This window comes from Cygnus atratus, chromosome 3 (genome assembly GCF_013377495.2).
Source record: "Cygnus atratus isolate AKBS03 ecotype Queensland, Australia chromosome 3, CAtr_DNAZoo_HiC_assembly, whole genome shotgun sequence".
Lineage (NCBI taxonomy): Eukaryota > Metazoa > Chordata > Aves > Anseriformes > Anatidae > Cygnus > Cygnus atratus.
Genome location: NC_066364.1, coordinates 25,220,481 through 25,234,669, shown reverse-complemented (window position 1 = coordinate 25,234,669; position 14,189 = coordinate 25,220,481). Strand labels below are relative to the sequence as shown.

The 14,189-nt window shown below is 46.2% G+C and overlaps 1 protein-coding gene across 1 annotated transcript in view; it reads left to right on the top strand.

Moving 5' to 3' along the window:
- Positions 1-2,378, top strand: part of GCLC (glutamate-cysteine ligase catalytic subunit) — a 33,233-nt gene extending 30,855 nt beyond the window's left edge. The window contains exon 16 of the mRNA XM_035543119.1: positions 617-2,378. Within this exon, the coding sequence (XP_035399012.1) occupies positions 617-822 (206 nt within the window). The 3' untranslated portion in view covers positions 823-2,378. The remainder of the gene's footprint in view (positions 1-616) is intronic.
- Positions 2,379-14,189: the final 11,811 nt, after the last annotated feature.

The window sequence follows — 14,189 nt, the reverse complement described above, 5'->3', positions numbered from 1 at the left end:
TCCTTGCTTTCCCTAACCTGATTCCTCTTGTTTTTTAATAATATTCTTAAGAAAAAAAAGTGTAGAGCCTTTGGCTCTTTCCTCTCTCTAATAAGGGAGCAGTAAAAGTTTAGCTAGGCTCTTAAGGAGCCTGTCAGCCTGCCATAGGGTTTTACCTGCAGAGTTATCTTAAACTTGTACTGATGGAGGTTTCCTTACGTATGCTGTGTGCAGGAGCAAGGTTCAGCTCCCTAAGCACTGGCATCCAGCTGGCTTCCAGCTGCTGCTTGTTGAGAAGGCAGGTCTCCAGCAAGTGGTGTGTGTCACTTGGTGACCCTGAATAGAAGTTGGTGACACCTGTTCCAGCAGCTGGATGTGATACTTCTCTCTGCTCTGTCTCATTAAAAGAGCTGAAAGTTTGAAGATTGTACCAGATATGTGGGTTTGGGGCTATCAGTGATATGTCAGCTGAGTTGTACTTGGAGTTAGGTAACAGTATAACAAAAAAAAATGCACGTAGGAGCATGCTTCTCCTGAAAACATGGACTGTTCACTAATTGTGTATGTAATGCACACAACGTTTTTCCTGCTAAATCAGATGTATAAACAGTGAAATTTGACTTGATCTTGCCCACAGGAGAGCTGATGACAGTCGCCCGATGGATGAGGGAATTTATCGCACAGCATCCGGACTACAAGCAAGACAGCGTGATAACGGATGAGATGAATTACAGCCTCATTTGGAAATGCAACCAAATCGCACAAGGCCAGGCGGAGTGCCCTGAACTATTGGGGGTAGGATTTAACAAGAAACAAAGCGGAAACAAAACTGGCTCTTTGTAATGAATGTCTCTCAAATATTAGAAAGTTCAAGCCTTTTAGCAAAGCACTAGCTAAGATACTGTGAATCTGATACAGCTTCATGGTGTGAAGACCAAAACAGGGATACTGCACTATAAAATGGGCCAATCTGCCTAAATATTCATTTAAGGCATCCTAAATAGGGCATATTCTTATTGTTAAGGTTTATACAGTGTACATGTAAATAGTAAAATATTTTTATGATTAACATCAATGTATTTTAATAAGCATTGTATCTAAAGTTATTGTGAATTAGCTTGTAACTTTTTTATGCTTATTCTAGAAAGAAAAATTGTCCTGGACAGCTTTGTAAATGTAATGGTACTTGTATATTATATGCATTCCAGTTACTGAATGTTTACTGTATTTTTTTTTTTTTAATCTGGAATGTGCTGAGTAATCTACCTTATTGTGTAAGAAAAAAAAAATCTTCTGGACCTACCTGCTTCACAGAGACTTCTTCCTTCCATTTTGGTTTTGAAAGTACGTAAGAACAGATAAATGCATGTGCATCCAATTTGTTAATCTCTACAACAGTTTCTCAGTTGCCACAAGACCTGCATCCAGTTATAGGGCGTAAAATTTGGAGGAAGAGATCTATCTTTATTCAGATAACACAAGTCTGCCTGTCTCCTGATAACTAGTCTTAGGTAATGGCTGCCCTGTGGCTTAGTAACCTGCGTTTCCTGCAGCAAAGAACTAACATGAATACATCTTTTCCCTGTAGCAGCATCCTTTTTTCCCCTCCCAAGTATGTTGCTATGGTTCAGAAACTTGCCTGAGTATCTCTTTATGATTTAACAAAAAAGCAGTAAGTGGGGAGAGGCAGTGAAAGAGAGGAAGAATTGGGAAGTGAACATAAAGATCTCTACAAAGATAGCAGAGACAACTGCTCTGGACTGTGGCACTGCTTAACTTCTGTTTCTCCCACACTACTGCAGTTGACAGCAACTGCTGCACAAAACCAAGGACCTTGTGGTTCTTCGTAAGAGATGAGTTTCTCATTTGTCTCTTCATTAAAAATGTTTGTCAGCAAGTTTATTTCTGATAAGGTACTTCATGTAGATAGCTGAGGTACCTACGGAGCTGTAGGTATGGGCAACTTAATCCCCTCTATAAAACAGATAAAGGAAATCATGGAGTGTACTAATCCTTCGAATTGGGAGCCAGTGCTGGGAGTGACTGTAGCATATTTAAAATTTAGCCATTGCAACTGTAAATAAAGCAAAATAATGGGCCCTTTTTAATTTAGCTTCTTAACTGACTCCTAAAAGTGAACTGCAAAGCTTAACGCAAGCATATATAATTACCTAAGGTGTAATAATTTTTACAAACGACTAATGGAGAAACTGCAATGAAGAGGTGCACTAAGAAGAAGCTTTTATGTACTGACACTAGAATTTGTTCTGTGTTCACAGGTGTGCTTTAGAGAATAAAAAGTGCGCTTTTTTTCTGCAGTGTGAATTTGTTTTAATCAAGATGTAGGCATATGCTAATTTAGTTTCTGTAATAAGGAAATAAAAATAAAATTTGCAGTACGTGTTGGTCACTTGCATCAGTTGAACCCCTGTTCTCAGATTCAAAGAAGCAAGAGCTGCGTGTGTAGCAAGCACAGCTCGTGTAACCCAGACTCTGGTTTTGCACAGTGAAACTTCTCAGGACTGATAGCAGAAGTTTTATTAGCTGTTGTCCTGGCACTTAAAAGCCCTGAGTTCTGGTGTCTGCTGTGTTGCATACTGTTTCAGAAAGGATGGGAAAGGCTGGACACGAGGCTACTGCTCCTTTATGGAGGTGTCCGTGTGGTTGCTGGATGAGGAGTTCAGGTATGTGCCCCAGCCTGTTCTAGGCGTGCGGCGTGGTGAAGGCCCTGGGGCAGCGCAGAGTTGCTGCAGGAAGGGCAGGCTTTGAATAAGCCCTTGGAGACGAGCCTGTGGTGTCAGCACCCACTGGGAGGTGGAGAAGCAAGCCCTAGGCCAAGGTCGTGCTGGCAGGCTCTGGCTGACCTTGAGCAGAAAGCACGAGACGCTGCCTCGAGTTACGGATTCAGGGTTTTGGGTCCTGCGGTCACCAGGTGCTCTCATGGAAATACTGACTCCTCCGCAAAGGGAGGGGAAGAAGCACCGAGCACCTGAGGCGAAAGGTGGTTGATTCCTTACCCCAAGACCCTATTAACGTGGTGATTTTGGCATTTCCCATAAACACTATGATGTTTTGGCCCCAGTTCAACCGCAGTGATTTGACTCCTGCCTTCCACTTGGCTTTCAGCTGGAAGATGTTTTTCTGATTTCCTGAGGTCTCATCACTAAACAATTCCCCAATAACCAGTTTTCTCTTGACAGTAACCTACGTCGGTACAAGTACCTTTTTTTCCCTGAATTATTTTTGCTACGCTTGTATCGTGGCCTAAATCTTCAAAACGTGGCTCCCTGTGTGTGCATGCACAGAGCAGTGCAAGCACTTTCTGGGAGTGGACGCGGTCGGTTCATGCAGCCAGCTCCAGAGCTGCTTTCCCACATGATTTCCCCAATAAACATTTCACTTACACAGGAGAAATATGTTTCCTTTGGAAACCTAAATGCAACTTCCAGAAGAAAGTTCAACCGCCCATAAATGCTGTCTATGAATTGAACAATTGGGTGAAAATCTGTCTTCTGTTAAACAAGAAATGGCTGTCTAGTCTTTTCTAAGTCCATGCGTATCTACCTATTAATTTAGCCCTCCAATTTAATCAAAGCTCTTCCAAAATCTGCCCATTACATACACCTAGAGGGAAATCTGTAATCATCCTGACAGTGAGAAGGTAAAAATGACTACAGTGCAGCAAAGGGAGAGTAGTGCCCAGAGACAAGCTGCTAACAGGCGTGCTCAAAATCACAAATGGATGTGTTGGTGCGTGATGGCTCCTCAACGCTGGCTTCCAAGAGTTTGTCTTTTGGCTAGAAAAATGTTAGTTTGTAAATACTGAAGCAACAGCAACTGCTCTTTCTCTGGAGGAAGTCCAAGCTCCTATTAACTGCAATTAGATTAAAAAGAAAGCAGGTTTTTATGCGGATGACAGCACAGATTTTGATGAAGGTGCCCCAAATAGTGCCTTGTCCATGTGGATAGCAAGGGGTTGTGTTGTGTATGTTGCTCTTGCCTTGGCAGGGTGCAAATTTTAGTTTCCTTTGTCCTGCACAAAAAGTAAAATTTGTGTACTTGTTGATAAATTAAGGGTTCGTTATTTGTATGTTTCCTGCAATGGTCAGACACTTTTGAGAGCTCTTGTATTCTTAGAGGCCAGTAATGAAATGATTAAATAAAGACGCTGCCAGGCTCGCAGCTCTGCCAGCCCCACTTTCTGCTGCTAAGAGGTGCAAAGTGAACTGAAAGCAGCAGGACAATCATGGCCAAGCTCTCTCTTTTTCGCAGGGGAAGCCCGTGATGACGCAGAGCTGCCTGAAGAGGCTCTGGGAATTTATTTAAGGAGAAGGAGAGGTCATGTGCGGAAAAAGAGTCTGGGTGTGGTAGGGAACGAAGTGGGAAGGAGTGAAGCCGATGAGCACCGGGTGTCTGAAACCGCCTGCTCCTTCCCATGCTTTCGTCCCCCAGGCAGCAGCTGTGCCAAGATGACCTCTGGCTCTCCGACATTTTTCAGCTCAGTTTATTCCTTCCCCTAAACCACTCACTAGGCTGGGCTCTACGCTTTCCAGTCCTTTCCCACAGAAGCACGCACACGCAGGGCCGGACAGCTAACCCCCTCAGTTTACTCACAACATGGGCATTCAGAGGCCGAGAGCTCCGAGCGTTTCTCTTGGCCGTGTAAGGCACTGCGACTCCTTGCCCGGAGCCCGTCATGCAGCTGCCTGATGGAAACCAGGGAAGCGTGCCAGCAAAACCTCCGCATCGCCAGCAGCTCGCCGCACCCCGCGGCCTGCCCGGATCTTACTCAGCCCCCTGGCACCAGCTCGAGCGCCTCCGGCTCGAAGCAGCACGGAAAGGGATGTTACTGGTGGGAGGCCAGGCCTGGTTGGGGTGGTTGGGAGATGTGGCTTCGTGTCTCAGATGTAAACCAAGCTACCAACCTCCCCTGCCTGTAATTTGTGAATGACGGAGATGCACTTTCAACTCTGATGGGGTGCTTGAGCTACAACAGCGTTAAAATTGCTGGCAAAGCAAAAAATCCCCAGCACAGAGAGTGCAAAGAAAGCCACGGTCCTCGCTGGGATCTGCTCACGACAAGGCGAGGGATGAGGTTAGTGAAGGCTCACTGCTAAGCCCAGGGCCGGCCCTAGGTGGCCTCCTAAGTTCAGAGGCAACGCAGTGAGCTGGGGAGAGAAAATAACTCCTGGGAGGAATAAGGAGAAAAACTAAAGAGCCGCAGGTTCAGGATTTCAGCTCCAAATCCTCTCTGGATTTTGTCCCCAAGTGTCTGCCTCTGGTCTGAGCCTCGGTCCATGCCACCCGTGCAAATCCCATCACATCCCAGTGTGATGGCTCGGGGAGCTCAGCAAGCACCCCTTATTTACAACGCAGCCAGGCTGGCACAAGTCCTGCTGCTTTTGCTGGGTGAGGGCTGGGGCTGGTTTCGGAGTAGCCACAGGGGAACCCGTGGTGGTTTCTGAGGCAGCTCTGAGGGGAAAAGCAAGTGCTGGGCTCCCCCTCTGCCCCCACCCCGGGCACAACCCCATCAGGCTGCTGCTCGCGCCGTGAGCATCTCAGCGATGTGCAACGCAGAGCCTGGGCAAGGCAAGGCAAGGCAGGGCAGGAGGGATTTTTCCGAGGCATCCACACGATCCTGGGAACTTGTTCTGACTTCCCACTTCCCTGTCGTCCAGGCACGCGTGGTATCATCATCAGTATGTGCCTGTTTCCACTCACGCTGTGAGGATATGAAGGTGTGGCGTGACCAGAAGGAGGGACGGCAGTCCTGCTGCATCCCTCGGGCTGTGACTCCGGCTTCCAACAGCATGGCGTGTTTGGCCTTGCCGTGAGCTGATGCAATGCCGTGCTTGCCCTGAAACCAAACCCAGCACTAGAATAAGACGTTATTCCTCATCCTGCCTTGGAAAAGCAAAATCCATGCTACAGAAAGGAAACTCGGAGGATTCAAGCTGTGTACCAGAGTACCCAGGGGAAGGCTCTGCAGGGCCGCTGTGTTTGTCGCTGGCTGCCTTCTGTGCTCGTGTTTTTATAAAGCTTTGTAACTCTTTGCGAGGTGGACCAGGGTGAGCTGCTCTTTGGGAGGAGAAGAACACTTCCTCCAGGGCCCTGCTGTCCAGAGGAGGGGACAATCTGCCAGGCACATCACTGTTTGGGATGCCACCAGATCTGGCGTCTGTTTCCAGCCTTACATCCATCCTGAAAGGGAATTTTTAATCTTCCTTTTGTCCTAATGCAGCCAACAGAGTTCAGTAGTCTGAAAACTGTGTTGCCAAATGCATTTGCTGTTGCAGCAGCATGCTGCAGCCATGCACAGCTTGAGGCATGCATCGCTGCAGGCTGCGCCTCCTGTTGATGTGTGACAACTGGAGGCACGGTACTGGTCCAGACGGACCCTAGAGATGATGTGGTGTGGTGAGTCTGATGCTCTAATTGCAATTAACATAATTGATTTTATCTACTGAGCTGCTCTGTCTTTACTGCATTTCCTCAGCCATGCAAGGAGTTTGAGAGAGGTGACACAGCGACAGCTTCACACACCCATTTCCTACCTTTTATCGTGAGAAAATACAGAGTGTGTATAAATTTGGTCTGTACCAGCAACTTCCTTGTTGACATCTTTCACTGGCGGAGCCCACTGGCCGCAAGGACCTGTAATTTGCTAGATGTGTTTTTATCTGATACCTACCCTGAGAAGACATCTGTGAGCTGTGCTGGGGTACCACAGGCTATGTGTGCCTCTCAGGAGACATTAAAGACAGATTTAATTATCATTAAATCCTAGTGCTGAGCCTTCATGGCATATCTCCAACGAGAGATAAGCTGCTGTGACAGGCCCTACAGCCAGTGATTTAGCAGCTACTTTCAAAAGCTCTTTCGATGGGAACTTCCTTAACACGAGGTTCCCAGTTCTGCGACCTGTATGATGATTCCTCCCTGGGTAGGAGGGGGAGCAAACCTCAGCTGCTCCCCCAGAGCTCCCATCAGCTCTTGAACCTAGTTGAGAGGAAATGCAGAGATGGCTCTCAGGGAAGAAGGCTTAGTTTCATCATTACTTCCCACTTGCCCAGCCTTACCTTCTCCCCAGGTAGACTCTCCACCACTGAGTCTCCTGTCCAAGCGCTCCTTTCGCTCCAGCATCAGCTCTGCCTCCTGATTTTTCCCTGCCTGCCTGGGAAGAAGGAGGCTGTATGTTCTTCTGCAGCTGCACGCCAGCAACCCTGCACCAGGAGGAAGAAAACCAGGAGATGGTGACTTCTTCCCTCTGCTGAAGTGACGGAAGAGATAGGAAAAGCTGTGGAGTCAGACACAGGAGTGAGCCACCCCGTAGCCCTCTTTGAAATGCCTCATTATCTTTTGTTGTTACTCAAGAGGACTCCACAAGGCTTAGGCAGTCTGGACGTGGGAACTGAGGGAGAGGGCAGAGTTTAAATGCCCAAGTTACAACAAGCCCCTTTGTGTGTGTCTTTTTTCGTCCATGGTTAACCAAAAAAAAAAAAAAAAAAAAAGGAAGAAGGAAAAGAGGGAGATGCTGAAGAGTCCTGGTTTGGCCAAGCTCAGCTTATTTGGCAGCTAATCTCAAAGGAACAAGCTGAGATTTCGTTGTGGGCAGAAGAAGAAGTCTGAAATAGCTGTAAATTGTCTGCCAGGAGACAGGCAAATGAAATTCTGCTTTTAACCAGAGACAGGAGAAGAGACGGCAGACATGGAGACCCTCAGGGCGTATAGGAGAGGTGAGAAGAGGAGGAGAACCCACCAAAGGCAACTTGTTACAGTGGGAGGTAGCCGGGAGGGAACCCCAAGCTGGGCAGAACAAGAGAAAACCAGGGAAGACTACAAAATGGAGCAAGGGTGAGGGCGTCTGTGGAGCCTGATGGTCCATGGGAGATAAAGCTAGTGCTCTAGTTAGGACTGAAGGAAGGCCTTTCTGGTTGCAAAATTTTATCTCGAAAAGAAAATTAAATACACGACTGAAAACAAACCAACCACTCCAATTATGAGCCACTCCTTGCCACTTAGAGGTCCACAAATGATTGCCAAGGAATGTTTTTGCGTTCTTACTTCATTAGTTTTGGCATGTGGCGTGGCAAACAGGGAGCTTCTCTGTGTGGGGTTAATGTGGAACAGGTTTTTGATATGCAACCAGCAACACTTTTCCTGAAATTCCTAACGATTCCTTCGCATTGAAGACAGCTTGGTTTTCCGTCCTCCGCTTCTTCCTGTGTGATATATGTAAATCAAAAAGGACTTCAGCATTTCTGAGGTAAAATATTCATTTTAAGTGCCTCAGGACTTGCTGTTGAGGAAAGAGAGCTTTGTGAGGGTGAAGCGGGAGGATGGCTGGGTTCAATGCAACCAGCACAGCACCGTGACAATGGCTGTGTCACCCTGCCATGGGATGGCAGCTGAAGCTTTATGTCACACTCACAGTGGTGACCCTAACACAAAATTTGGTTTTGTATGCTTAGAGCAATGTTTTATCTAGATCAGGAGGGACAAAAGTCCATTTATGTTGACAGTTCTATCCACGATGGGCCAAGATTGCAGACACTTGCTCATTTGCTGTCTTCTACAGGGGCCTAAGCTCCAGATTCCTCTCACATTTCATCTCCAAGATTCCCAGGCACCTCCAGACAGTGGGGAGCATCACAAGACCTGGAGCAGCCCTGTGGAGAAGGACTTGGGGGTTCTGGTGGAAGAAAACCTCAACATGAGCCAGCAGTGCATGCTTGCGGCCCAGAAGGCCAACTGCATCCTGGGCTGCATCAACAGAGGAGTGGCCAGCAGGGTGAGGGAGGTGATTGTGCCCCTCTGCTCTGCCCTTGTGAGGCCCCACCTGGAGTGCTGAGAAGGACGTGGGGCTGTTGGAGCGGGTGATGGTCAGAGTGCTGGAGCACCTCTCCTATGAAGAAAGGCTGAGAGAGCTGGGGATGTTCAGCCTGAAGAAGAGAAGGCTCCAGGGAGACCTTATTGCAACCTTCCAGTACTTAAAGGGGGCTTATAAAAAAGATGAACAACTTTTTGCTTGGGCAGACAGTGACAGGAAAAGAGGGAATGGTTTTAAACTAAAAGAGGGGAGATTTTTATTAGAGGCGAGGCACTGGAACAGGTTGTCCTGAGGAGCTGTGGATGCCCAGGTGTTCAAGACCAGGTTGGATGAGGCCCTGGGCAACCTCATCTAGTGGGTAGTGTCTCTGCCTATGGTTGGAACTAGGTGATCCCTTTAAGGTCCCTTCCAACCCAAGCCACTCTGTAATTCTATTATTCTAAGACCTCTGTAAATCCAGTCACTGTCCAAACCAGCAATGCCTACATCCCAGAGGGACTCAGTTTGGAAGGTAAGCAATGGGCAATGGCAGTCCACAAACTGCAATAGTGGCCTCTCTCTTTTCAACGAAGACTTAGAAAAAATAAATAAATAAAAGGTGTTGTCTTAAAGTTCATAGGAGACCCTTGCAGTTAGGACTTCTCAGAAAGTGGAAGGCCAGATGCTTTGCTGTCTCAGAGAGTTCAAACACACTTTATCTCCACACAGAGCACCTAAACCAATTCATGAATGTATCTTCTAAGGGGTCTCTGGAACTGGTGCAAATTCTCGAACCTTCCCATTGGACTTTGCTACCATAGAAAACAAAACATTTTTTTAAACCTCTGTATAATTCTGTAATGTACTGACATCTTCATTACCATTCAGTGTTCTGCCTGCCTAACAAAAAAATAACAAACAAACAACAACAAAAAAACACAAACAAACAAAAAAAAACATAAAATAGAGCTAGAGATGGCTAAGGGCAAAGAGAACTTTCAGGGAGGGGAAAAAAAAAAAAAAAGAAAAAAAAAAAGGAAAGAAAGAAAGTGAGAGATTAAGTAAATTAGAGTTTGTACGCTTGGAAAACAGGCATCTGGGAGGTAAATATGATAGGGGTACATGAAATTAAATCATCTGAGTAAATTGTGGAACTGATCACTGCAAGATGTTATGCGGGCAAAAATATAGACTGTTCAGCAAGTGATTAGCCAAACGAACAGAGAAGACGTAGCTACAGTAGCTAGATAGTGGCTCTTCATCATTATTATTGATACTGTTGTTCTTTGTTTTAATATTTAGCATTCTGGTTGCCGTGGTCTGGGTGCCATCTCTGTCCAAGGAAATCCTCAAACCACTGCTGGAAGATGGAAAATATGTCAGGGAAGGATCATTCTGTACAGGCTGTTTCTCATGTTCTTTTCTAAGCATCCACATCTGTAAGGGGGAAACTATTGCCTCTCTGGTCTGTCTGAATTAAACAATTTCTGTGTTCTTACACAACTCAATGTTAACTGAAAAGAGGGCATAGGAGACAGAAAGGACTGCGGCCTAGCAGGCAGGTATTAGGTTAGGAGTCCTAGGTTTGGGGAGCGGGTTCATTATTTAAGCAGTCAGTAGTAGAGTACAGAAAAAGAGAATATGGACCACTCAGACCTCTCACCTAGCAGGTGAACATCCCAATCACCAGACCTACATGTGCTCTTCTCTGGTGGGAGCCTTGAACACAGCCTGAGGGCTCCTTCTGTGGGGTGGTTGTTAATGATTTGAACGTCGTTTGGCTGAGGTGCATCTAAATTCAAGTCTTTGGCTTTCTGGGGAGCCCTCCAAACCCAATAGTATTGTGCAGAAGACACCCAGACCAGCTGCAGCAACGTTGCCATGTTCCCTGACGGAAGGGTGAAGTCTGCCCAGCTCTTCCAGCAATCGCACAGAGCAGGTAGGCTCTTCCTCTCCAGAGGACTCAGAGCTCTCATAGTGCTAACCTTCTAACAACACTGACTAAGTGTTTTGTAAGAAAACCTCACGGTTTCCTGCTGACTTTGCTACAGAGCAGCATTTCCAGCAGTTTTGCTCCATGCTCCTGCTCTAGGTGAACTCATTCATTCTTGCCCCTCTCCTTCACTAGTAATGTATTAATGTACTTACACTCTCATGCCCAACTACCTTCCCAGCTATATCTTCTAAACTCCTTAACAGGTACAGTCCACATCTTGGGAAACCATGCTCCAACAGCCTGTTAAAATTAACTAGCCCCTTCCATGGAAGTAGAGGTTGCATTGAACCATAAAGATACCTAGCCCTTCCCATGAAGTGGACAAAGAGTTGGGGGCTCAGATATAGCCCTAGGAAAGCAAACAGTCCTGGGTGGTGATATATGCACAAAAAACATATGGTTAGCTTGCTCTCTGGCACAGTCCTGGCCTGATCTGACCAGCAGTCTGCTAGCCTATGCCCATGCATGACCCAGGAGTTATGCAGGCAGGCAGGTTGCTCAGAGGGGGAGAGTGTCTGCTTGTATGGACATGAGCTGCACTGGCCTCAAGGTGAATTGGCCTCTTTGGACTGTTTCATTTACTAGTACAGATGTAGCCTACGTACATCACAGCAACATCCACTGGAGAAAGCAGGCAATAGCCATAAATTAGACATAATGACATTCAGCTTCTGTGTGCCCCCATCTTTTCTTGGTTTTGCCACTAGACTCTCTAGAAAACTAGAATTTTATGCTGCTGTGGTTATATCCAGCAGTACTTGATGGCACATCGTGTACTGTACAGGACCCAAGGAGCCCTTCGCAGATGAGGAGGCTGGTCAAGTACTGCAGCTCCAGGCAATGGCACAGACTCAGAAATTTATGAATCAACCTTGTGAAAGTCAAGCAGTATTTGAGTCTCATATAATAAATGTTCTTGGTACACATTGTCTCCAAGTCCAATTTTTGGTAAAACATCTGAAAAGCTACATCCAGACTTTGTGCCTGAAATAACAAACAGATGTTCTCAGGCATGGAGAAGGTCTAATAGCATTGCCTGTTCCCTACAGCATGAGCAGGAACTGATTTGCTTTCCTGATAAAGAAAAGTGCAGTTCAAATGCACACCAATTTAGAAATTACAGAACAGAAGCACAAAACAGTTGAGGTTGGAAGAGACCTTTGGAGGTCATCTGGTCCAGCGCCCCTGCTCAAGGTGGGTCAGACAGAGCAGGTCACTCAGGACCATGTCCAGATGGGTTTTGAATGTCTCCAAGGATGGAGACTCTGCATCCTATCTGGGCAACCTGTGCCAGTGTTTGATCTCTCTCACAGTGAAAAAGGTTTTTTAAGTTTCAGATGGAGTTTCCAGGAGTTCTCTGGAGCACTCTGCCCCATCACCCAGGTTATTAATGAAGATGTTAAATAATATTGGCTCAGTATCAATGTCTGGTTACACCACTAGGGACTGGTCGGGACTTTGTGCCACTGATTGCCACCCTTTGAGCCTGGCAAGTCAGCCCTCTTTCGGTCCACCTCGCTGTCCACCTACCCAGCCCCATACTTCATCAGCTTGTCTATGAGGATGTTATGGGAGACAGGGCTGAGGGCCTGGCTAAAGGCAGGACAAACAACATCCACTGCTTCACCCTCATCCACCAAGCCACTCATCTTATTGTGGAAGGCTATTGGGTTGGTTAAGCATAATGTCTCCTTCATAAATGCATAGTAACTACTCCCAGCCATTTTCTTGTCCTTCACAAGACTGGAATTGGCTTCCAGGAGGATTTTCTCAATCACCTTTACAGGGTTTGAGGCAAGGTTAACCAGCCCCATCCCAGTTCCTCAGATCTTCCTTCTTGTACTTCTTGAAAATAGGAGTGACATTTGCTTTCTTCCTGTCCTCAGGAACCCCTCCTGAGTGCCAAGATCTTTCAAAGATAATCGAGAGTGGCCTCACAATGACATTGGCCAGCTCCCTCAGCACTTGTGGGTGCATCCTATAGGTCCCATGGACTTGTATATGTCCAATTTGTTTAAATTCTGAAGGCCAGTCCTAACAGTAGAGACCAAGGTGAAGAAGGCTTTGAGTACATCACCTTTTTCAGTCTGTCACCACATCCTTTGCCCCACTCAAAAGCAGGACCAAATAGTCTTCACATAGTCTTCCTTTTGCTGTTTGACTTGTTACCCATGTTCAAATGTTACCCATATTCAAATCCCGTGCAGTTCCTCTATATTCTTCCTGGGTCACCTGTCCCTGCTTCTACCTCTTCTACTTTTTTTTTTTTTTTTTTTTAATGTTAGAACCTGTTTCTGAGCATACTCAGGACCTATGCAAAAACCCAGAACCTTTGGAAAACTACAGGTCTGTGAGCAGTTCATGCCTTTTGCCTCTGCGACCAACCTGAGGCCAGAGGCTGGCAGCAGAAAAACAAACCTTTATTCCTCTGAAGGCCTGAGATGGAAAGAATGGTGGAAAGGATGAACAAAGAGAGAGGGAGGAGTGCAGAAGGGAGGAGAAAAGACAGAAGATAAAGTGTCATTTTAATGGGAGTTCTTATATTTCCTCAAATTCAACATGCCTGATTGTATCTATGAATGCTTTGCAGGGCCTTTACCTGTGTCAGATGACACACAGGTAGTCACATCAGCAATTTGGTTTTAGCTGTTTCAGAACAGATCATATCTCCTCATTTGTCCATCTCATGCTGAATGATGTCCTCATATCATTCCTCCTGAATATTCCCACTGATGCTTGCTTTCAACTTCCAACTCAGTGCCCGTTCTCTAGACCATTTGCTGTACCTGAAGAAACCTTCCTGCTCTTTCAAACACAAATGCCCATCCACATTTCCTTCAGGCTTTTATTGTTCATACAGATTTCCAGTGCAAGGCACGTTTCCAATGCCAAAGTTTCACCCCTCAACTTCTACCAGCTGCATGGCATTTATCTCAAAAAGATGGCACCTAAAAGCAGCTCATCTGTGAAGACTGTGCAGAGCCACGCAGATCTTTGATTCGTTGCCTGATGGTAACTGATGTCCAGAGCGTTTTGTACCAAATGAGGCAGGCAGCCAAATTCCGATTCTCTCACCTGTGTTGCTATAAAAGCAGGGTTAGAGCTCCGAGGTTACCTCAGCATTATGCCTACGCTAAGTGACAGCAGAATGTCATCCAGCAGGAGGGTTCTGCAATTGAAAGGGGTAAACAGATTATCTTTTGTTGATCTTATCTGCTTACCCATTCATTGGCAACGTTATGTAACCTACACATGTAGTCAGGGTTTGTGTAAACATATAAAGGCAATGTCCTTAAAGTCCCTTGCAAATATACCGAATTTATTTCAGGGAAAATGTTGTTTAAGATTTTTACAAGGGGAAGGCAGACCAGGAGTACGGCACATTTGTCTGCTGCCACATCCTTT